The sequence below is a fragment of the Rana temporaria genome, chromosome 8 (genome assembly GCF_905171775.1).
Source record: "Rana temporaria chromosome 8, aRanTem1.1, whole genome shotgun sequence".
Classification (NCBI taxonomy): Eukaryota; Metazoa; Chordata; class Amphibia; order Anura; family Ranidae; genus Rana; species Rana temporaria.
This window is the reverse complement of record NC_053496.1, coordinates 118,865,153-118,889,271: the sequence shown is the minus strand read 5'-3', so window position 1 is coordinate 118,889,271 and position 24,119 is coordinate 118,865,153. Positions and strand designations below refer to the sequence as shown.

General features: G+C 44.8%; 1 protein-coding gene across 6 annotated transcripts in view; it reads right to left on the bottom strand.

The window, feature by feature from the left end:
- Positions 1-24,119, bottom strand: part of LOC120909016 (L-threonine ammonia-lyase-like) — an 80,676-nt gene that overhangs the window by 17,880 nt on the left and 38,677 nt on the right. For 5 of the 6 annotated variants that reach the window (XM_040320592.1, XM_040320595.1, XM_040320591.1 and 2 more), the window contains 3 exons: positions 12,570-12,645; positions 8,876-9,001; positions 2,793-2,960 (listed from right to left, as the gene is read on the bottom strand). In XM_040320592.1, coding sequence (XP_040176526.1) covers positions 2,793-2,960; positions 8,876-9,001; positions 12,570-12,645 — 370 coding nt within the window. Of the gene's footprint in view, positions 1-2,767; positions 2,961-8,875; positions 9,002-12,569; positions 12,646-24,119 lie in introns of all 6 variants that reach the window. The other variant, XM_040320596.1, reaches the window with a different exon arrangement.

The window sequence follows — 24,119 nt, the reverse complement described above, 5'->3', positions numbered from 1 at the left end:
GTTTATTGAAGCACAAGTGAAAATTTACATACATCGAGGTTACTCTCAGGCAAAAACCATTAGACAACATTCCAGTACCAATTCTAGCAATGATAAAACATCTCCCTGCACCATCCACATACATGTCAATATCCAATCCCGGCCCCACATATTTCTGGAATTTCACTTCCTGGTTGATACAGGCAGATGGCCCCAAGTTGTAATGTCAAAGCTCTGTAGAACAAGAGCTTGGCTCCTGCCCAATTGGTGTGATGAGATAGTAATGCGTGATTACAGGCTTCAAAGAGAACAAGGGCTAGCTAACACTAAAGATGGCCCAGGGCATATAGACATGATAAATGGACAATGCTGTCCCTAAAGGCCAATACAGCAGGACGGAAAGAAATGTATTATATTAAAAAGGACTACCTCTTGGCAATATTTTATTGGACAGGAGGCAAGTGGGGGGGTGGTTACGAGTGGGTGTGAATGAATGTGTAAAAAGTACACACAGAAGGGAAATTGTCCCTGTTTGACTCTTGGCCTGCTTCTGTGATCCTCATGGTTCTTTTGCCATCCTGAGCCCAGCTGATGAAACAATATCTCGAGGAAAGCATTGTGATAAGTATCTTTGATGTTCTTTTGTCATATACTCTGTATAATTCTATATAGTATTTCCATGCTTGCATATTCCTATTTTCTTGGGAAATAAATAAGAGTTTTATTAGACCAGCTAATTATAGGAATAGACAATTAATACATACAAGTAGAGGGAATCCGTAATAACCTTCGGAATAATTAGTTATTGTAACAATTACTTCACAAGGGTTATGACCTTCTCCCAGTGGTCTACAGGTCATCAAATATGTTGGTAAAGAGGGAGACCATAAAATACTAGTAATAGTCGGCATTATATACTGTATGCCATTTTTTAAATGAACACTTAGGTACACTTTAAATCCTATTGTTTACATGAGGTGGACAACAACAGTGTATTACTCACTCTGTATCCTTTTGCCTGACTCTCCAGATCACTTTCTTCTGCTCCTTGCCGGCCAAGCTGCGCAGCAAGCTGACCAGACAAAGGAGCAAAAACACTGCAATTGCAGTGATATCAGTCCAGGAGCCACTCTGACGGTGGAAGGTTTTCTATGGCTAAATAATAGCTACTTTTAAACGGTTTAATTTATTGTTTCACTGTATAATAGCTAATTAATTATGAGCTGAACAGCGGAGCAACCTTACTCACTATCTAACAGTATGCAAAGGTGTACATTTAAAACACTGTTTGAATACCATCTGTATGTTATTTAGGACATACAAGTCTAATCTGACACTGTAATGTAAACTTAAAGTGGAGGTTCACCCAAAAACCTTTTTTTTTAACGTTAGATTGAGGCTCGTTTTGTCAAGGGGAATCGGGTGTTTTTTTTACAATCTAAGCAGTACTTACCGTTTTAGAGATGCATCTTCTCCGCCGCTTCCGTGTATGGGCTGCGGGACTGGGCGTTCCTACTTGATTGACAGGCTTCCGACAGGCTTCCGACGGTCGCATACATCACGTCACGATTTTCCAAAAGTAGCCGAACGTCTGTGCGCAGGCGCCATATAGAGCCGCACCGACGTTCGGCTTCTTTCGGCTACTCGTGACGCGATGTATGCGACCGTCGGAAGCCTGTCAGAAGCCTGTCAATCAAATAGGAACGCCCAGTCCCGAAGACCATACCCGGAAGCGGCGGAGAAGATCGCTCTCTAAAATGGTAAGTACTGCTTCGATTTTAAAAAAAAATACCCGATTCCCCTTGACAAAATGAGACTCAATCTAATGTTAAAAAAAAAATTTCGGGTGAACTCCCGCTTTAAAGAGGAACTACAGTCTGCTCACATAATTTGTAATAAAAACATCTTTGTCATTCTGAAGCTTCCTTCCAACCACTTTGTATATTATTGTATATATACTGTGATTCTGTACTTGCCAAATATGGTGCAGAAATCTCCCTCCACTGAGTCTGGCTGCAACCATTTTAACTGTGTGCAGCTGAAGCTGCTGCCTGTTTACTTTCTGGATTTACACAGACACACACCCCTTCACAAAAGCACACAGAAACACAGCTAAAGCTGTCAATCACAGACTGTGTGCTGGAGCTCACTCCCCTATCACCTTTTTACCTCTAGGCATTAGGAAATCAGACATGACTCATGGAGATAGCTTAGGAATGAGGTAGCAGACGGAAATTACACTTAGTGCTCTGAATTGAAACAAGTACACACTATAGAGGGATATGCTTTGTTTATATCTCTTGTCAGAGGCTTACAAACCACACTAATGGTTTTTTTTTGCCTGCCAAAATTCATCTTTAAAAGAATAATTAAAAGCAACTGTGATTTCAGCATTACATCACTATTCACTTCGGGGGGGAAACACGCCAATATCAGGCACACCAACTCTGATACCAATTTCCTGACTCAGGGTATGATTTACTGACTCGGGGTATGATTGGTGAAATTGTATTCTTACAATATCATAACTAATTTAAGAGAAAGAGGGTAATCACACTGTATTTTGCCTGAATCATAAACATAATTACAATGAACCCAGTGGTTAAGCACTCAGACATATGCTTTAGAAAAGACACATGCGATCACTGACATGCCAAAGTGCCTCCCATTTACCATACAGGAAAAGCACACTGTTCATAACACTATGTAGATAAATTTGGTTGATCTGTATTAAAATAAACATTAAAGTCCTCAAGGTGGGAAAGGAGGGTTGGGTAAACTTTCTAACCTGCATGGTGCACTTGTATAATCACCTGACATCTTCTCGACCAATGGCTTCCAAGAGCTTGGTTATCTCCCCTGGAAAATCTGGCAGCACGACTGAGAATTTGCAGACTCTATTATCAAGAACCAGCGCTCTGTCCAGACAGTGACGTAGCAAAGGCAACGGCAGGTTCCCACTGCACACAACCACCGCCACTCTGTAGAGAAAAGTTGATTGGCTTAATAAGGACTTAAGCAAGCGTAAAAAGCACAAAACAAAAACGTATACTTTTTTGATATTAAGCGGTGAGTAAACATTATTTTTTAATTATGATTGAAAACCAATAGGCTCATAAACCCACTCTCCTACCCTGGGACTCCGAAGGCGACACCTTCATGCTGTATGTTCAAGATCTCTCAATCCTTCTGTTTCAAGCAATGCAATATAAAAAACAACAACAACAACAAAAAAAACAGAAGGGAGAGAGAGACTCAACTTGTAGTGGCCATAGATGGGAGGCAGACCTGACAACTCAGTTATAGAGATTTGGCCACTGGAGTGGCTGAGTCACAGTTCAGAAGATGAATAATTTATTGCATTGACATCTTCCAACTACAAAAGTGTTATTTTTGTGTAAACTCACAATTAAATACATAAAACATCTCTATTTTTCTTGTTTAATCAGTAAATCCAGCTATTAAGAATTATGAACCATGAATAATATTGGGTAAGTATCTAAGATGCTCAGGAATTAGGGGCCAAATTCTCAAAAGAGATACGCAGACTTAACTGCTGTTCAGCCTGCGTATCCCTGTGCCTAACTTTGGAAACGATTCTCAAAAGGCTTTTTCCAAAGTTAGGCAGAAAATCTGACATGTGTAAGACACTTACACGGTCAGATTTTAGGATGCAGTACCGCATCCGCCACTGGGGGCATTTCTCATTGAAATCCAGCTTTGCGTATGCAAATGAGGACTTAAGCAGATTTTCAAAGCATTTCAGCACTTTGATTTCTGCCTAAGTTCCGAATTTGCCGGCGCAAAATTAGGGCTGGTTTTACAATGTGGAAAGTTAGCCAAACCTTGTAAAGGCCCATTCCAGCGACGGCATTTGGTATGCATTCCTGAGGGAGAACTCCACGGCAATTTTTAAATTCAAAACCGGCATGGGTTCCCCCCCAGGAGCATACCAGGCCCTTAGGTCTGGTATGGGTTGTAAGGAGACCCCCCCACGCCGAAAAATTGACGTAGGGGGTCCCCCTACAATCCATACCAGACCCGTATCCAAAGCACGCTACCCCGGCCGGCCAGGAATGGGAGTGGGGACGAGCGAGCGCCCCCCCCCCCTCCTGAGCCGTGCCAGGCCGCATGCCCTCAACATGGGGGGGTTGGGTGCTCTGGGGCAGGGGGGCGCACTGCGGGCCCCCCCACCCCAGAGCACCCTGTCCCCATGTCGATGAGGACAGGACCTCTTCCCGACAACCCTTGCCATTGGTTGTCGGGGTATGCGGGCGGAGGCTTATCGGAATCTGGGAGTCCCCTCAAATAAGGGGGCCCCCAGATACCGGCCCCCCACCCTAAGTGAATGGATATGGGGTACATCGTACCCCTATCCATTCACCTGTAGGCAAAAAGTAAAATGTAGTAAACACACAACACAAGGCTTTTTAAAATATTTTATTATTCTGCTCCGGAGGCACCCCCCTGTCTTCGTTATTAGCTCAATTACCAGGGGGGGCTTCTTCTTCCACTCTCCGGGGGTCTTCTCCGCTCTCCGGGGGTCTTCTCCGCTCTCCGGGGGGGCTTCTCCGGACTCCGGGGGGCTTCTTCCATCTTCTCCCCTCTTCCGCTCTTGACTCGGCGAACCCCGGTTCTTCTGCAGCTCTCCGGTGCCTTCTTCTTCAGCGCTGGCTGCCTGCTATGTTTGTGTGTTAGCTCGATTTCAAACAGGCAGCCGGCGCGGTCTTCTGTGGCGTCAGGGTCTTCTGGTCTTCTCCCCTCTTCCGATGTTGTCTCGTCGCCTGTTGTCGCTGTAATGATGGAAGCGCGCCTTGCATCCCATTTATATAGGCATCACCGTCCCATCATGCTCCGGTAGGTACCCACGTGGTGGGTGCACGTGGGTAGGCACCCACCACGTGGGTACCTACCGGAGCATGATGGGACGGTGATGCCTATATAAATGTGATGCAAGGCGCGCTTCCATCATTACAGCGACAACAGGCGACGAGGCAACATCGGAAGAACAGAAGACCAGAAGACCCTGGCGTCACAGAAGACCGCGCCGGCTGCCTGTTTGAAATCGAGCTAACACACAAACATAGCAGGCAGCCAGCGCTGAAGAAGAAGGCACCGGAGAGCTGCAGAAGAACCGGGGTTCGCCGAGTCAAGAGCGGAAGAGGGGAGAAGATGGAAGAAGCCCCCCGGAGTCCGGAGAAGCCCCCCCGGAGAGCGGAGAAGACCCCCGGAGAGCGGAGAAGACCCCCGGAGAGTGGAAGAAGAAGCCCCCCCTGGTAATTGAGCTAATAACGAAGACAGGGGGGTGCCTCCGGAGCAGAATAATAAAATATTTTAAAAAGCCTTGTGTTGTGTGTTTACTACATTTTACTTTTTGCCTCCAGGTGAATGGATAGGGGTACGATGTACCCCATATCCATTCACTTAGGGTGGGGGGCCGGTATCTGGGGGCCCCCTTATTAAAGGGGACTCCCAGATTCCGATAAGCCTCCGCCCGCATACCCCGACAACCAATGGCAAGGGTTGTCGGGAAGAGGTCCTGTCCTCATCGACATGGGGACAGGGTGCTCTGGGGTGGGGGGGCCCGCAGTGCGCCCCCCTGCCCCAGAGCACCCAACCCCCCCATGTTGAGGGCATGCGGCCTGGCACGGCTCAGGAGGGGGGGGGGCGCTCGCTCGTCCCCACTCCCATTCCTGGCCGGCCGGGTAGCGTGCTTTGGATACGGGTCTGGTATGGATTGTAGGGGGACCCCCTACGTCAATTTTTCGGCGTGGGGGGTCTCCTTACAACCCATACCAGACCTAAGGGCCTGGTATGCTCCTGGGGGGGGAACCCATGCCGTTTTTTTCTTTGAAAATTGGCATGGAGTTCTCCCTCTCAGGAATGCATGCTGAGTGACGCTGTCATTTTTTTTTATAATTATTTGTTTTCCCGGCGCGTCTTTTTTTTTCACCCGTCGCAACTTTAGTGTCCCGTCGAAATTCTCAAAGCCGACCGGCGTTAATTACGTTCGCGCGCTGCACGTCGGGAAAATGACGTCACACGCATGCGCAGTACGGCCGGCGCGGGAGCGCGCCTCATTTAAATTTTAAACGCCCCCAGGAGAGGAGGACCGCCTTACGACGGCGGCACTTAAGTTACACAGCGTGTAATTTCTACCTAAGTGCTTTGACGATCAGGCACTTAGGTAGAAATTTTAAGTCAGTGTAACTTAACTGCTGAAATTTAAGTTACGCAGAGTTTTTGAGAATTTGGCCCCAGGATCTTCAAGAATGCTTTTCAAGCTAAATTGGTAAAACATTGGAAAGAGCATACTGTAGTAATCTGCAACAATCCACATAAAACAATTATGCTTTAGACCCCTTTACACTGGGGTGTTTTTCTGGCACTTTGGCGTTAAAAAAAGCGCCTGTAAAGCGCCTGAAAGAAGTCTCATCTGCAATCCCAATGTGAAAGCTGAGTGCTTTTAGAGCCCTTTCACACTGCCAGCGCCTGAACAGAGCTTTAGCGTTAAAAATAGTGCTCATAAAACGCTCTCCATGCATCTCAATGGACCCTTTCACACTGAGTCCTGCAAGCAGCATCTTTGGAGCAGCTTTTGAGCGCTGAAAAAAACGCTCCAAAAACGCCCCTCGCCATCGAAATGAATTGAAAAGCGCTGTAAAAACGCCTTACCCTTTCACACCAAGGCACTGCAAAAATGCCCTAAAACGTTAGGGTCTTAGTGGTGCTTTACCAGCATATTGGGATTGCAGATGAGGCTTCGCTCGAATAACGCTGTAATAACGCTCGAAAAACGCCCCAGTGTGAAAGGGGCCTTAGACCCTATTCACACTGGGAAGTTTTTCAGGCGCTTTGGCGTTAAAAAAGCGCCTCAATGGGAAGGGGCGCTTTTGGAGCGGTGTATTCACCGCTCCTAAAGTGCTGCAAAGAAGCTGCTTGCAGGACTTTTTTTGACGCCCTGCCAGCGCAACGCCTCAGTGTGAAAGCACTCAGGCTTTCACATTAGGATTGCAGATGCAGCTTCTTTCAGGCGCTTTACAGGCACTTTTTTTAACGCTAAAGCACCTGAAAAATGCCCCAATGTAAAGGGGGTCTTAGTTTACTGCAGTCGGCTAACTATCGATGATGTCTGGTTGTTTCATTTAGACCCCTTTCACACTCAGGCAGTTTGCAGGCGCTATTGCGATAAAAATAGCGCTTGCAAATCGACCTAAAAAAGCGGCTCCTGTTTCTCCAGTGTGAAAGCCTGAGGGCTTTCACACTGGAGCGGTGCGCTAGCAGGACGTGAAAAAAAGTTCTGCTAGCCGCATCTTTGGAGCGGTGAAGGAGCTGTGTGTATACCGCTCCTCCACCGCTCCTGCCCATTGAAAGCAATGGGACACCGCAGCTATACACTTTTATGACAGCTAGCGGGGGGTAAAACCACCCCGCTAACGGCCGAATAGCGCCGCAAAATTAGCGGTAAAGCCACTGCCGCTCCCGCCCCAGTGTGAAAGGGGCCTTAGGGTAGTGCACTCTGCAGTTAGTGACTTGTTCTTAGACATTCATTATTGACTGGCCTGCATGGACCTAGAAGGACTAAATACAGAGTCACTTAGAAAGTGAGTGTGCTTCAATTCCTAACATAGAACAACCAAACACGTTTCTGCTAGTTTGAAGTCAATGTTCAGCATTTGAGTAACTGAATTGAACTGAATCTCTCTTGAGACTCCCTTGACATCCATCCTATAGATGTTCATACACACATTAGATGGCCAAACACCAAAATTCATGATCTTTGCGCATTGCTTGCAATAATTAATGTCAAGGGGATTGTCAGAAAATGTTTGTAATCAATAAACAATAATTTCCATAAAAAAATAGTGAATAACATTTGAGTCACTTATTTTCTATACTGTAGTGTGCAATAAAATACCACAGGCCTGCTTTAGAAGTTCCCCCTAACCTCAAAGGTCAGCCTGTATGGAGATGTGCAAAATGGCTGAAATAAATCCCTTGGATACATCCCAGACGGTCAAGTAATGAGATGGGGGCATTGCAAGGTTTGTGCTAGTACATGCATGACTGGTGGTCTAGTACAAGCTTTTGCCTAGTCTGGCTTCATCTCCTTACCTATCCTATCTCTACAGCATCGAGAGGATTTCTTTAAGTTAAAGCGGAAGTAAACCCATCCATAAAACATAATTTCCAGCACTGGTTGTGCTCTCAACCAAACTGTGAAACCATCCAATGGCTGGTGTCATAACTGATCACATGTGCAGCATCATGTCAGTTGTAGATTAAACAGAGGCAAAGATGGCAGCTTCATTGGCAGAAAACGATAGGAGGGTTTACTTACACTTTAAGCATTACAGCTCCTGCACACACATCTGAAGAACTTGTGGGGTGTCAGTTTCATTTTTGATACATGGGTCTTTATTTAGAACAGTGGTCTCCAAACTGCGGCCCGGGGGCCACCCCTTTGCTTGCCTTTATCTGGCCCTTGGGGCAATCATCCTCCTTCTGATACAAGACATTGTTCTGCCATCTGACATCAACAATGGGGCACCGTTTCTCCCAATGATACCAACAATGGGACACTATTCCTCCCAATGATACCAACAACGGGGCACTATTCTTCCCAATAATAACAAAGATGGGGCAATTTCCCTCCCCCCCATACCATATGTGGCGATGTTTACTCCCATTAATGCCAGGAAAATGTCCATTCCCGCTGGCCGCAGTCCAGCCCCCATGAAGTCTGAAGGACAATAAACTGGCCCTTTGTTTAGAAAGTTTGGGGACCCCTGATTTAGAACACAATCAGTATACACAAAGGAAAATGTATCTTTCAAGTGACTGTGAGATAGGTGGATTCAGTATTGGGTTTAAATCTCTTATCACATTTTGATACCTTTTCCCTTTCAGGTCTGGTAAGGCTCCAGATATTAGAGCTGCAAGTCCCATGGCACCTTCTGCATCCACTGTAGCCCTCTCGCATTCTAGTAACCTCAGCATTGATAGCAGTACATCTTCCTCACTGGAATCACATACAGTGAGTTAGTATTAATGTGCCATTCACCAGTTCTGCATGCATACATCACTCAGTTCAGCATTAAAAATGTGATTAGCATGTAAGCAAACCTATAGAAGAGCCACAGAATGAGGTTGCCACCAGTCATTTGTCAGCCAGTCCACCTAGTCTATGCAGATATGACTAAAGCTTGTTCCAGCCTTATTAAACAGTACAGAGAAATATTAAAACATTTTTTATATTTGTAGTGATAGAGTCTGCCTAAATAATCCAATCAATGCAAATACTGTCAGGTTGGCCTTAAAACTGGCCATACACTAAACAAAAAAAAAAAACAGGGCAGATGGATGGATCTCCTACTGCGGATCTTAAAATACCACAATAGAGGCTGCTGTTCAGCTGAAAAATTTCCAGCAGGGTCCTTTGACAAAAATCGATCGATTAATCATGTTGGCCTCCTGCAGACTAGACTTACAGCTTTCTTGCTGTACTTCTGTCTGGGCTGTTAGTTTGAAAACTGCAGGGCTTGGGAATGAACTACAAGGGTGCTCATCGGTGCCCCCACAGTTCATTTAAAAACTACAAGCTGTCTGCCTTGGTGCTAGACAGTACTTGTAGTTTTCTCATTCACAGATTCCTGTAATTGAATGACGCAGCTGTGCGGACTGAGACAATTTTTAAAAGTAATAGTGAGTGAGAGGAACCCTGCTTGCTGTCAAATGGGGGGGGGTTGGAGCATGTTACCCTCTAAATACAGGTTTAACATGCTTCAAATGTGAACCTACCCTTTAACTGCTAGAAAATGTGTATTTCTATTAGGCTGGTCCTGAGATTTACACAGTCCTACCAGACAGCAGAGCCAGATTGGAGACATGATTTATTTTTAGTGCAGTTGAGCAGTGGAGGTAGGTCACCTCCCAGGTTCCAGATGTAATTGGACAGTATAGGAGCAGCATCAGAGTGATATAATCTCACTTCTCTCTCCTCGTGTCAGCATGCTCCCTGTCAGCACTTGCATGCAACAGAACTTGCTGTACAAGGGTTTGGAAGAGACTAATGCAAACTTATATGCAAGTACTAGGAGAATTTAAAAATATATATATTTTTTACAAACTCCATTAAATTGTGTTTTCTTTAATATATGACTGGTGCTTAGCAGGAGGAGTGATGGATTATAAAAAACAAACAAACAAAAAAAAAAACATTTATACTTACTTACCTTCTGCAGCATTGGCCCCTGATGACTTCTGTCTTCCTTGAGTAGAGAGCAGTGACCGTCATTCCCTGGCTCTCTGCTCTTATCCCTCCAGACAGGAGAGGAGTGGGAGTGGCACACCGAGAGGCTGAGCCAGCTGCCTGCAAGGCATCTGTGTGGATCCGACATCATTGTTGGGATTCTTCCAGAGTCTGGAGTGGGTCTGTGATGTCAGCCGACAGCAAACTTTAGACCACTGTATCTTGATTCTGACTTGTGCTCTCCTGTTACCCATATGAGAGGTATGGCCAAAGTAGCTTTGGCAAAACTTCTCTTAAATTTTTAGGGTCTGTCTAGGCATTAGGTTCAGCCTAAGAATTAGGATACATAGTCAGTGCATGGTAGATGCCCCAAGGGATGGTGTGGGCAGGAAACCAAAACAGAATATCAAGAAAGAGTGGGCTGGGGTGGGAAAGAGGGGCTCTTTCCTTCAGAGCACCACAATATAATCTCAGCATTGCAGGGGACAGTGGCAGAAATGGGCCTATTTAATTATTTCCGGGTACAGGATGTAATCCTTGCACCGCGATTTCCGACAATTAAATTAAAGTTCTGGCCTTCTCTTCTATTTCAATACGCCAAAGCAGACCAGAACTTTATTTTAATTTCTGGGAACAGTGGCACCTGGATTACTCCACCTGTGCCCAAAAAACATTAAATAGCCCCAATTCTTCTTTCAGCCAACTGCTTAACAAATGGAGCCCAGGGAAGTTTTTGTGCTGCAGAGATTATAAAAGTCCCCTGTGCCTCTGGTTCCCTGCTGAATTGACAGAACGTACCGGATTGGCTGAACAGCCTTAGGGCTCATTTACAACATCGCTGCTCTCTAAAGAGCGATCCGCGTTAGACAGGCGGTGAGGAGTTGTTGTACAACCTTCTCACCACCTATTTCAACCCCTTAAATGCTGCACTACCACACTGCAACCACATGCAGGGGGTATAATTCCTGCTGCGACAGTGATGCTTTGCTTGTGTGTACACCCCCAGCCACTGCCTTTCCAACTATTGGTGGAGCTGCTTGGGGAGGGGGGGGGGGGGAATCAACCGAGTGTCTTTACTGCCCTCTAAACACAAATGTAAACATGACCTTGTCGAGCAACCAGTGGACTGCACTGTGCATTGTACATTACATATTCTTCACTCCTGACCCCCGCACTCGATGCTCTACCCAATCGTGACGTCTGCTCTCTGTTCATTATATAGCCTTGACCCCTGCACTCTGCATGTTACCCTCTTCTAAACCCTGCACTCTGTACATTAAATAGCCTTGTCCCCCTGCACTCTGTACATTACCCCCTCCTGACCCCTGCACTTTGTACATTATATAGCCTTGACCCCTGAACTCTGCATGTTACCCTCTTCTAAATCCTGCACTCTGTACATTATATAGCCTTGATCCCTGCACCCTGTACATTACCCCCTCCTGACCCCTGCACTCTCCACATTACATAGCCTTGGTCCCTGCACTTTGTACATTACCCACTCCTGACCCCTAAACTATATACATTTCCCACTCCTGATGCCTGCATTATGTATATTACACACTCCTCTCCTCTAAACTATGCACATTTTCCACTCCTGACTCCTGCACTATGTATATTACACACTATTGACCCATGAACTATGTACATTAGACATTTCTGACATCTGAGCCATGTACATTAAACATTGCTGACCCCTGACCTATGGATGTTACCCACCCCTGACATCTACACACTGTACAGTACATACCCCTGACATCTACAATACTACTGAGCCCTGTGCTATGTACATTCCATGTTCCTGACACCTGAATGTTGTATGCCATTTACACCTGACACCTGTACTCTGTATGTTACACATATTGGGCTCTCTACAAGTTTTAAACCCCTCCCACTATTAGCACACCTAAATTTCTCAATGGTGCACTGTGTACCTTTTTCTCTTCTGGTTGCCTGCAGCCCCTGTCAGGTGGATGGGACCCTGTCAGGTAGGCTGTATGAGGCCCCATGGTTTTTAATGGCAGCACTGTCCACGGTTGATCTACTGATGGTGATTTATCTAAAGATATTACATAAAATAATGCTTTGATCACCAACACAGGGCTAAAAAGTTTGATCTGTCGGCCTGCAACAAGATGTGCTGTTAGTGGCAGGATCTCCAGGTAAGAAACTTTAAAAATGATTTGCAAAAAATGAATTCCTAAAGAAACCTGACAGTGAGGTATGATGCCAAACATACGGAAAAACAGATTTAGCATTTACAGTACATACCCTTTAATGATTTAAAAATACAAAGACTGGTTGTAGAAAATGTACATAATGCAACAAAACTACTTACCTTACTGAGATAATGTGGTCTATAAGCTTCTTGGTTAATTTGATTGTATTGACACCAAAACAAGGTCCACCAAGTTCTTAAAAAAAGAGAAAGGAGAATTTTTTTTCTGTCATTTCTGTGATTCATTTATAAACAATGTCAATTTATTGATCAATTCTTCTTACACAAAGGAATAAAAAAAACAAAAAAAAAACACCTCTAAAGCATGCCCAACATCATTTTATTATTTTATATTGTTGTAACAAAAAAACTGCTTTTATTACTAAATTATCACGAACAGGCCTGCGTATGTTGGATTATTAAATGTTAAAGTATAACTAAAGGCAAGTGGGGATTAATTGGAACACCTATTGGACTATTATTGCTGTCTTTGAACATGTAAGGGAGAGTCACTCTCTCTATTTGTCCTGTTTACCATTATTATTGATATTGGTTCGGGGTCGTCGTCTTTGCCGCCTTCCGCCTGGGCAGCCGTCCCATCACCCCGTGTGTGGCCCTCCGGGCCGGAGTGTGTGTTCCAGAGCAAATAATCTACCTTGTAGGCAGGCCCGGATTTACATCCTTTGCCGCCCCAAGGCCAGGTCCTTCAATGTCCCCCTCCCCACCATCACATGGGGGGGGGGGGGTGACGTGCGGGGGGTAAGCGACTGGTGTTAGTGCTTTAATCATTCCGGCACCATGGTTGTTATGGTGTCAGGATGATTGAAATGCATTATTTCTATCATTACATTGTAATATAAGATGAAATAGTTCAACTCACAAAGCAGAATGAGTGGGAGCCCTGAGTGTGTCACCTGCCACCGTCGCTTGTCACCAGATGGGAATGTCACTTGCCATGCTGCCTGCCACCAGATGGGAAGGTCACTTGCCATGCTGCCTGCCACCAGATGGGAATGTCACTTACCACGCTGCCTGCCACCAGATGGGGATGTCATTTGCCACACTGCCTGCCACCAGATGGGGATGTCACTTGCCATGCTGCCTACCACCAGATGGGGATTTCACTTGCCATGCTGCCTACCACCAGATGGGGATGTCGCTTGCCATGCTGCCTGCCACCAGATGGGGATGTCACTTGTCACGCTGCCTACCACCAGATGGGGATGTCACTTGTCACGCTGCCTACCACCAGATGGGGATGTCACTTGCCATGCTGCCTGCCACCAGATGGGAATGTCACTTGCCACACTGCCTGCCACCAGGTGGGGATGTCACTTGCCACACTGCCTGCCACCAGGTGGGGGATGTCACTTGCCACACTGCCTGCCACCAGGTGGGGATGTCACTTGCCACACTGCCTGCCACCAGGTGGGGATGTCACTTGCCACACTGCCTGCTAGCAGAATGGGGTTTGCCACAGTTACCTGGCTGCCACACAAAAAGTACCAGTGTGTCACTAATTGCATGTAAAATCAAGCCCCCCCAGCATTGCAGAGTACTTGCAGCCAGGTACAACGTTGTCAGCCTCTCCTCTCCCACGCTGGGAAACTAGCTGCAGGTTAACCGTGAAACAGAGGCACATGAGCCTTCACGGCCCTCTAAGGGCGGAAGATGGAACAGCAGTGCGGGCAATGAGAGAAGATTTAATCTCTCTTCACCGCCGCATGGCCCGCACCGTTAAAAAATTACTTGTCTCCTCCGCCGCCCCTGCACACAGTGCCGCCCCAAAGCCTGGCCTTGTTGGCCTTGTGGGAAATCCGGCCCTGCTTGTAGGCTCAGTGGGTAGACTGGGTCTGCAATTTACGGAGTGGTCCTGTGCTGTCCATCCCGTGGGAGGAAGACGATCGATGAAGACCCTGTGTGAGGTAATACCGAGCACGAGGCTGGTATCTCAGGAGAGGCCTACTGCTTCATCGAAGGACACATCGTTTCTGAGAGGCTGGACGATGGTCGCCTATCAGTATTTGAAATTAAACAAGCTGTTCAAGGGAGACCCGGGTGCTTAATCCAGTGTTAAGAAGGATTTTGGACCGAGAACATCTCCGCCCTTTGGGAAGGTCTGTGGCAGAGACTTTTCTAAAGTTCCGAGTGACACTCTGGCTGCTAGACCGGTGGGAGCGGCCTATCCAGATGTACTACACCCACTCTGGCTAGAGTTGCGACGAAAGTTGTCGTTGGAAGCAGGACTGTTTCCGAAACCCAGTTATATGCCTGAATCCATTAAATACCACTTCTATCTTCTCACCTACTATTACTTTTACCATTTACCAGCACAGAAAAATATATCTACAGTGTGGACATTGACTTTCTTACAGCTCTCATCCAATACCCTAGACGGCGGAGAATTAGAGGTAACGTGCCACCCAAATCAAACCAGCAGCTCCTTCGGGGGTAGTGCTACACAGGGATTTCCGCTCACTTCCTGTTTTGGCTCTGGAACAGGAAGTGAGGGTAAATTTCCACAATGAGACACAAATGGCAAAAAAATAATCTGACAGGGGTTATAACTCTTCCTTACTATCCAAAACGAAAAAAAAAAAAAGTTGCTTATAGTTCTGCTTTAGGTCTCACTTAGTGGTCCATGACTGAAACATGATGGCTAATTTGAAACCATGGCATACTGCAATACAAAATGTTTAAACTCATAAAAGTGAACCATTTACTTATTATGCTACCGTTACGCTAAAATGTTGTTAGACTTTGCACACTTAATAAAGACAAATATAATGTTGCTTTAATATCAAGCTTTTCTCCCCTAAATATATGATTCATAGGAAAAATTACATGAATATCACCAGTCCATAATAAAAAAAAATCCACAAAGAAAGTCAATGCATTCCAGGGCTTAATAACTTTCCCCTTTATTAGGGCTAGAATGAAACGAAGACATAAGAAACAATCTATAATAAAATAAATTCACAAAAAGTGAGCCTAATTAAAGCATTTATATATTAAGGCACATGTTAGAAGTACCTAAAGGGAAGAATTCCGGCCAAATAATGTGATGCACTTTTTTTTAAATAGTATAGTGGAGGCTTTAGTAGCAAATATTTTTAGATCAATGCTATGATCTAAAATAAAAAGGAGGCAACCATCCTCAGAGGGTGTCCAGTGCCTCTGTAAACAAGTAAGAGAGGAGGGAGGCACCAGCTGAATGAATCATGCTGGTTTCAGTACATTTTGTGTAAGGTGTACACTTAGGCCGCATACACACGGTCGATCCATCCGATGAGAATGGTCTGACGGACCGTTTTCATCGGTTCACCGCTGAAGTGGCCTGATGGTCTGATGTGTGTACACACCATCAGTTCAAAATCCGATCGGGTCAGAACGCGGTGACGTCAAACACACAACATGCTGAAAAAAAAAACGAAGTTCAATGCTTCCAAGCATGCGTCGATTTGATTCTGAGCATGCGCGGGTTTTGAACCGATGCTTTTGTGTACTAACCATCGGTTTGGACCGATGGTCAGCTGTCCATCGGTTCGATTTTAAAGCAAGTCCTCTAATTTTTGTCCGAAGGACAACAGACCGATGGGCCGTACACACGGTCGGTTTGGACCGATGAAACTGGACTTCAGGCTGTTTTCATCGGTTTGGACTGACCGTGTGCATGCGGCCTGACAGGTCCATGGGGTGAAGATGCCTCTGACAGATCTCAGATACCCCTGCTGGGCAACTCCGCCAGACCTGTGTCTCCTGTCCTCCAAATGCACCCACAGCTTGCAGACTCGCCATAACCAGCCCTTAACTCCTCAATCACGAGACAAGCCACACAGTGTTGAGGGTTAAACATGCAAAAGAAAAACACAAAAAAAAAAACACTTTTAAACACAGTTAGGGACACTCCCCTTAGCCTTATCATAGAGGGGGTAGGGGACAAGGAATAACCAATGGGAACTCAACACTTGTACATTGAAACTACAGTTGAAACACCAAGGGATTATGATAAGCAGACAGCCCCTCCTTACACATCCCCTGCTGAGAGATGTCTCCAGTCCAGACCTTTTGTCTACATGCCATGACCCAACACAATTATAGCAACAAGAGGGGGGAGATGGGGGAGAAGGGATGTAGCACTACATTATATTACATTACATTATCTCAATGCCATTTTGTCCCCAAGTATCTCAGTCTCTTCTTGGCCATAGTCTGTGGGCAGGAGGCCAGCCCACATTCCCTTCCAAAACACACAGTGACAGTGGGTTCTGTCACAATGTCCATCAAAGGTACTTAAAGCGGGTTCACCCAAAAAAATTTTTTTAACATTACATTCAGCCGAGTTGTGAGAATGACATTAGGCTGTTTTTTTTTTATTTCCTTGCCGTACATACGGTTTTATCCATATTTTCACCGCGGCTTCCGGGTATGTAATCTGCGGGACTGGGCGTTCCTAATTGATTGACATGCTTCCGACCGGCGCATACAGCGCGTCACGAGTTGCCGAAAGAAGCCGAACGTCGGTGTGCAGGCGCCGTATAGAGCCGACTCGCAGTCTGGCTTCTTTCGGCAACTCGTGACGCGCTGTATGCGCCGGTTGGAGGCATGTCAATCAATTAGGAACGCCCAGTCCCGCAGATTACATACCCGGAAGCCGCGGTGAAAATTTAGATAAAACGGTATGTACGGCAAGGAAATAGAAAAAAAACAGCCTAATGTCATTTTCACAACTCGGCTGAATGTAATGTTAAAATTTTTTTTGGGAGTGAACCCCCACTTTAAACTGCTCTCCTCCCAAGAGCAATAGGCCAGTAGAAGGAGCTGTGAGCTCCAAGCGCATAGCCTGTACATTTCCTGCATTACAAATCCTCAGCTTGGATGCCCGCCCTGCCGTGGTGACGTCACTTACGCTTCCGCATTCTAGTCTGGTCAGCATGGAGCTTCCTGTCAAGTGGACACTGCACAGAAGCCTTTGACCGAATTCAACATCCCCATGGCCGAGGGATCAATACCAGAGCCCGCAGAGCGGCATCAGAGTACCCCAGGACGCTGTTATCTTTGATGGACATCCTCACCCCATGGACCTGTAAGTGTACACCTTACACAAAATGTACTAAAACCATTAGGATTCATTTAGCAGGCGCCTCACTCCTCTCTTACTTTCTCACATGTTAAAAGTAGACTTTAATACAAAAAAAACATAAATATATTTCAATAATGATTACATTGATAATCATGATAGAATGTTTGTAATAAAAGAATTACAGTATAAAAAAATTGCATGTAACATCGCATATAGAATAAAAAAGTAGCAGTTCAATACAATGCTGTATCCTGGCCTAGGCCAACAAGGCCCAGGCCTAGGGCAGCACTTTGCAGGGGGGCAGCACAGAAAGAGTCCCCGCTAGCTGGCGTTACACTATTATTGTAGTGCCAGTCTTATGGGACGGACTGGGCAGAGAGGCAAATTAGTCTAGCGCCCCCATAAAGCGGCAGCACTGCTTCCGGTATACAGGCGGCCGGCATTCCGCAACTGTAGGGGGGGGGTGCTTCTAATTTTCACTGTCCTATCATCCTGGACCACAAACCTTCCTCACTGTGCTATATGTTTTCTGCTGCACCATTGGCATGGTTATATCTTCTTAATCCACTCGATAAAATTATCAGTAATTTGTGCTTTAAGTGGAACTATAGGCAACACTTTTTTTTCCATTTTGGATAGAGTAAGGAAAGGTTATAGCCCCGGTCAGTTTATTATTTACCATCCCTGTCCCTTTGCAGAGATCTCCCTTCACTTCCTGCCCCATAGCCAAACAGGAAATTAGAGGAAATCTATGCAAATTAAGGGACTCCATTCCCCCCCCCCCACCCCCCAGAACTAGGGTCCCACTCAAAATTTTCAGGACGGGTCTTAAACAGAAAGGGGTGTGACCTTGACAGGAAGGGGTGGGTCATATTTAAATTAGGGGGTGCACAAGTTTAGTCAGGCCTAGGGCAGCACAAAACCTAAATACACTACTGGTTCAATATCTGAAGAACAAATAATTGTGTAAAATAAACTTCATAATCATGGTAATCATGAAAAACGAAATACTGATAGCAACCATATAAACTCATATAGTATACAGAGCTGATATTATTATGTTACCGTTGAAAAAATATTCTACAGTATGTGCCTTTTTAAGGACATGATTGTTTGTCTATTTGATTTTTTATCATAACCATGATTATAACAAATTGTTTATATTGCCATCAAAACACATAGGGGGAGGTTTACTAAAACCGGAGCACACAGAATCTGGTAAAACTGCGCGGCATGACACGCACACGTGACCGCGATTAACCAATAAGCGCAGAGATGCGCTCCACGGGCGGATATTTATAACAGGTCATGGATTAGCCTAGTCACGCCCTCAGAAGAAGTCAACCAATGACGAAACGCGTCAGGGCGTGACGCTAATCCAGTGACCTGACACCTTGTACAGCCCTCGAACCAGGAACAGGGAAAAAGTCTGCTTTCAGCAACTATACTGTCCGGCCAGGAGAGGCATACAGGCACAGTACTGGCATCAATTGTTTTCTTTGCTTGTCACTTTTATATTTATGGTACGCAGAATGTATTAGGGGATGTGTTTTGGGGCTCAATAAACTTATGTTTACAAAAACAATATCACACTATTTGAGTTCCCTCTGTTTCCATGTGATGGCGATTTGAATGAACACAAACACATTGGCTGGTGGAGAGTGCAGCATCCAGGAGATACACAGAGATACATGCTCAAGGCTTTACTTTTACTTAATTGTGGTGAGTGCATCCCCTTAAGGGGTTTATCCCCCCACGTGGTGAACGCCCCCTCTGGTGAAAGGAGCACTAATTGAAGATTTTCTTTCTGTCTATCTATCAGCACTATCATCCGATTTCCTATATTAATATGGACATATAGAAGTGTTTCAGACGCTGGTCTGGAAATAGTGCTGCTACACTGTTTTATTGAACTTTGGACTTTTGAGGTTTTAAGAAGTTTTATATTTACTGTATATTATATCATTGCTCCCCTTTTTAAGCAGCAGCTTTTATTTTGCTTTATCTGACTATCTGTGTCCAAGATTACCCCAGCTTGCATCCTAAGCGCTGAGCAGTGCTGCAATTTAGAAGGAAGGGCGACATCAGCATTTTTTGAGCAAAACTGTGCATAGTAACCAATCAGCTTCCAACTTCAGCTTGTTCAATTAAGCTTTAAAGTTAGGCTCCATTCATATTTGGCGCTTTGAGATTTTGGGCAGAATCACTGTGATTCTGCTTGTACTCTCAAATGGCACTGTAATCGCAAAATTCATGTTCAGGAGCTTTTCATTTTAAATGGCACCTAAAACGCTGTATGGTTTTGCCCTAATTATTGTGCGATCGCAGTGAAGTATATCGCCCAAAAGCTCAAAGCTTGACGCCTTTGCAGCAAAACCGCACTGTGTTTTAGGTGCCAATGAAAATGAATGTATTTTGGAATTACAGTGCGATTTGAGATTGCAGGCAGAATTCCGAAAACGTCAAATCTGAATGGAGTTTAAAACCTAGAAGCTGATTGGTTACTATGCACAGGTGCACTACATCCAGTTTTAATAACTCTCCCCTGGCTTTTTTTGTGGAATAAACTTTAGAATGATCTGTTGATATTAGTGTGGCATTCTTATTCTTCCTATGCTCCAGTTTCCTTCTCCAGGGGTCCATTGGGAAGCCTCTGTTGATAGAGAGCAGCCCCTAGGCCATCAATGAGTTCAGAATTTCTACACCATACACAATCCCATCTAAATATGGAAGAATTTAATCAGACTTTAGATGGTTGTTATAACCTTTTATTAGTCAAAACATTTTCTTCTGTGCATCTTTTTGATTTAGTTTCAATGATTTTACTTGGACCTGACAATTGAAAGATAAACCCTGCCCACTCTCAGGCCCCATACACACGAGAGGATTTATCCGCAGATACGGTCCAGCGGACCGTATCCGCGGATAAATCCTCTCAAGGATTTCAGAAGATTTCTATGCGATGGCGTGTACACACCATCGCATTGAAATCCGCGCTGAAATCCTCTGCCGATGACGTGTCGCGCCGCGACGGGCGCGACGCTGTCATATAAGGAATTCCACGCATGCGTCAAATCATTACGACGCGTGCGGGGAATCCCTTTGGGCGGATGGATCCGGTAAGTCTGTACAGACGAGCGGATCCATCCGTTGGAATGGATTCCAGCAGATGGATTTGTTGAGCATGTCAGCAAATATCCATCTGCTGGAAATCCATCCCAGGGGAGATTTATCTGCGGATAAAGATCCGCTGGCGTGTACACACCATAGGATCTATCCGCAGAAACCCATTTGATGGGATTTATCTGCGGATAGATTCTATGGTGTGTATGGGGCCTGAGTCCACTGTCTAATGAGACTACCTCAGTAGCTATAAAGGCAATCTCATTGGACCAGTGGCGGCTGGTTCTAAAAACATTTGGGGGAGTATGAGCAAACCCCACCAGGTCCGCATTCACCCTACAAACGGAGCCCTCCAGCGGTCGCAAATACCCGGCGCCGTGGCTTCTGTGTTAACTCGGTCTTCATTCCAGGTTCTAAATCTTCCTGTCCCAATTGGCCGGGACGAGAAGCCGTAAAACGATGGCGAATAATGGTTCACTAATATCACAAAGTGGGAGGGTCCGGGGCGCAGTGCTTTGTGCCCTGAGGACAACATAAAACAAGCCAATTAGAGCCTTATGCCGCGTACACACGATCAGACTTTTGCCCGGCCAAATCACATCAGAATTCCGATGGAATTCCATCGAAAAAAAATTGAATGTTCTATATCTGAACTCTGATGGAATTCATCAGAATTTCCGCCGTCGTAAGTCCTAATCTGGGCCGTCGTATCTATGCGACTGATTCTTAGAATCAGTTACGCATAGATATCCCTTAGATCTGACAGGCGTAAGGCTCTTACGCTGTCAGATCTTAAATGCAATTTTTTTCCCGCCGCTAGGTGTCGCCTCGTCGTTTTCCCCGTCGTCTATGCAAATTAGCTATTTACGCGAGATTCCCCAATGTACGCGCAGACAATGCAGTGAATTTCATTGCCCCTGCTATATGAGGGGCAAGTTTACGAAGGTCCGTCGTATGCCATGTTAAGTATGGCGTCGGGTCTGCGTCGGCTTTTTCCGTCGGTTACGTCGTTTTCCTAAGTCGTCCGCGAATACGACTTTACGTCAATGACGCTCACGTCAGCGTCATTGACGTTTTCCGTTGTGAGCTGGAGCATGCGCACTGGGCTATTTTTCAGCCCGGCGCATGCGCAGTTTGATCGGCGCGGGGGTGCGCTTAATTTAAATACAAGCCGCCCCCTTTGAATTACGCGGCCTTACGCCGGGCCATTTACACTACGCCGCCGCAAATTACGGAGCAAGTGCTTGGAGAATACGGCACTTGCTCCGGTAATTTGCGGCGGCGTAGTGTAAATGGCTTACGCTACGCCGCCGCGGATTATACAAGAATCTGGCCCTAAGATGTTAAAAAATGTTAGTCATATTTTTTGTTAAAAATAAATCATTTTAATATTTGATTATGCAAACTAGGGGGGGGGGGGGGGCGACGCCCCTGCGCCCCTTTTGGACCGGCCGCCACTGCATTGGACAGGGTAATTACATCAGGAATTTCAGGACCTAATATGACGTCAGGAATTTCAGGACCCAGTAATGAATTAAAACAAAATCAGAGAGGTTCACAACAGAGGCTTTTCTAATAGCTGGCATCTTGCTGTGTCTGCTTTTACACAGTATTTTTACTTTTCTGTCTCTGTAACCATACCCTGTTCCCAGAAATGAAAAATTTCCATCCAGCTTGTACTGTACAATGTTTCTATAGACTCTTATGTGTATTGCTTTGAGCGTAACTAGCTAGACTCAGGATAAAAAACAAATATATGTAGCTGAGCTGCAGAAGAATATCCCCTACCATATATGGGTTCTTTTCTGCACTAAAAATGCATTTGATAGCTTTTATTTCACATGGCAAAATATATTGCCTTTGTTGTATGTTAGCATAGTATTAAGCAAAGTTCAGTAAAACTTTTAAGATATGAGTGGAATTTCATTCTGATAAGTAGAATGTTTCTTTTACACGCAGTTACAAGCACAGTTTAAATTTGCCTATCTAGAAACAAGTTTCAAATCTGGCTCATAAGGTACATTATTTTGCCAAACATTTGTGTACATCTGTGATATGTGTTTGTATATGTTGTACATATACTACTGCGCTGATACTGTGCAAAGTTAAATTTTAACCCCTATAAGGACGCATGCGTACATGCGAAACGCGTAGAGGCCTATGGGAAATTTTTTCTTCACGACCGGAAATACGTTCGGAAATACGTCACACGTCACCTCCATGGCACTTCCGCGCATCGAGCAGCACACATTTGAGGCGTGGAACGCACGCTGAAGGGCCATAGCAGCAACGCTGAACAGACTAGTGCCGGTTTGGGCACTGGGAAATGTGAGTGAAAATCTTTTAAAGCTTTTAATGTTTACAAATAAATCCGCTTAGCTTTTGCATACTACACCATATGGAGTTTTTCTTTTGGAGTAAGGAAAGTAGCTGAAGGGTGGGTCTAGCGGAGGAGAAACGGAAACATTGCCATAAAGGAAAACATATACCTGGATGCTGATTACAGGCTTTATACCTACCATCATCTGGTGAGAGTTTAGCACATAAGTGGTGGTGGAATCACACAGAGGGTGAATAAGTCACGGAAGTTCAGACAAGAAAATTGGCAACGCATATATATATATATATATATATATATATATATATATATATATATATATATATATATATATATATATATATATATATATATATATATATATATATATATATATATTTTTTTAGAAAAGTTATTTTGGGAGTTCCTTTGGAATTTTTTGATATTTGGAACATTGGACTATATATTTTTTGTGCATGGTTTTGGTTTAATTACCCATGACTGCATAATACAGGGCACGTTTTGAGTATGTTGGTGTTATTGTATATTTAAATGATTCATATTTAATGATTGATGTTTATGAAAGATTGAAAGTGTTATATGCACATAGGGGTTAAAATTTAATTTTGCACAGTATCAGCGCAGTAGTATATGTACAACATATACAAACACATATCACCAATATTATTACACCCCTGGAGGTGTTTACAAGAACTGCAGCAGATATAACAATTTCGGAAGATATCACAATTTTTATTTTTTGCGCCGGTGACACCATATACACATATTCGTGTACATCTGACCATCACACCTACTGTATGGCCAAAAACCCTGCAAATATGGTAATTAAGTTTAGATGTTTCCAGTGAAGTGTAATGCAAATGCTACAGAATCTAAAGACAATTGTACACTTCCAACTTTGTGGCAAGGTCTGGCAACAGTATGGCAAGGTCTTGTTTCTGTTCTACTATGGTGTTGCCCCTCTGCACAAAGCCCGCTCCATAGAGACATGATTTAATGAGTTTGTGGTTGTGTGTTGAGTAGGGTGATTAGAGTCAATGGGGTGAGCGTTTTTTAAGTGAGTACATGTCAATTCAAACTTGCGGTTTGAGGGCATGGCAGCCCACAGTTATTAAAAAGGAAAATA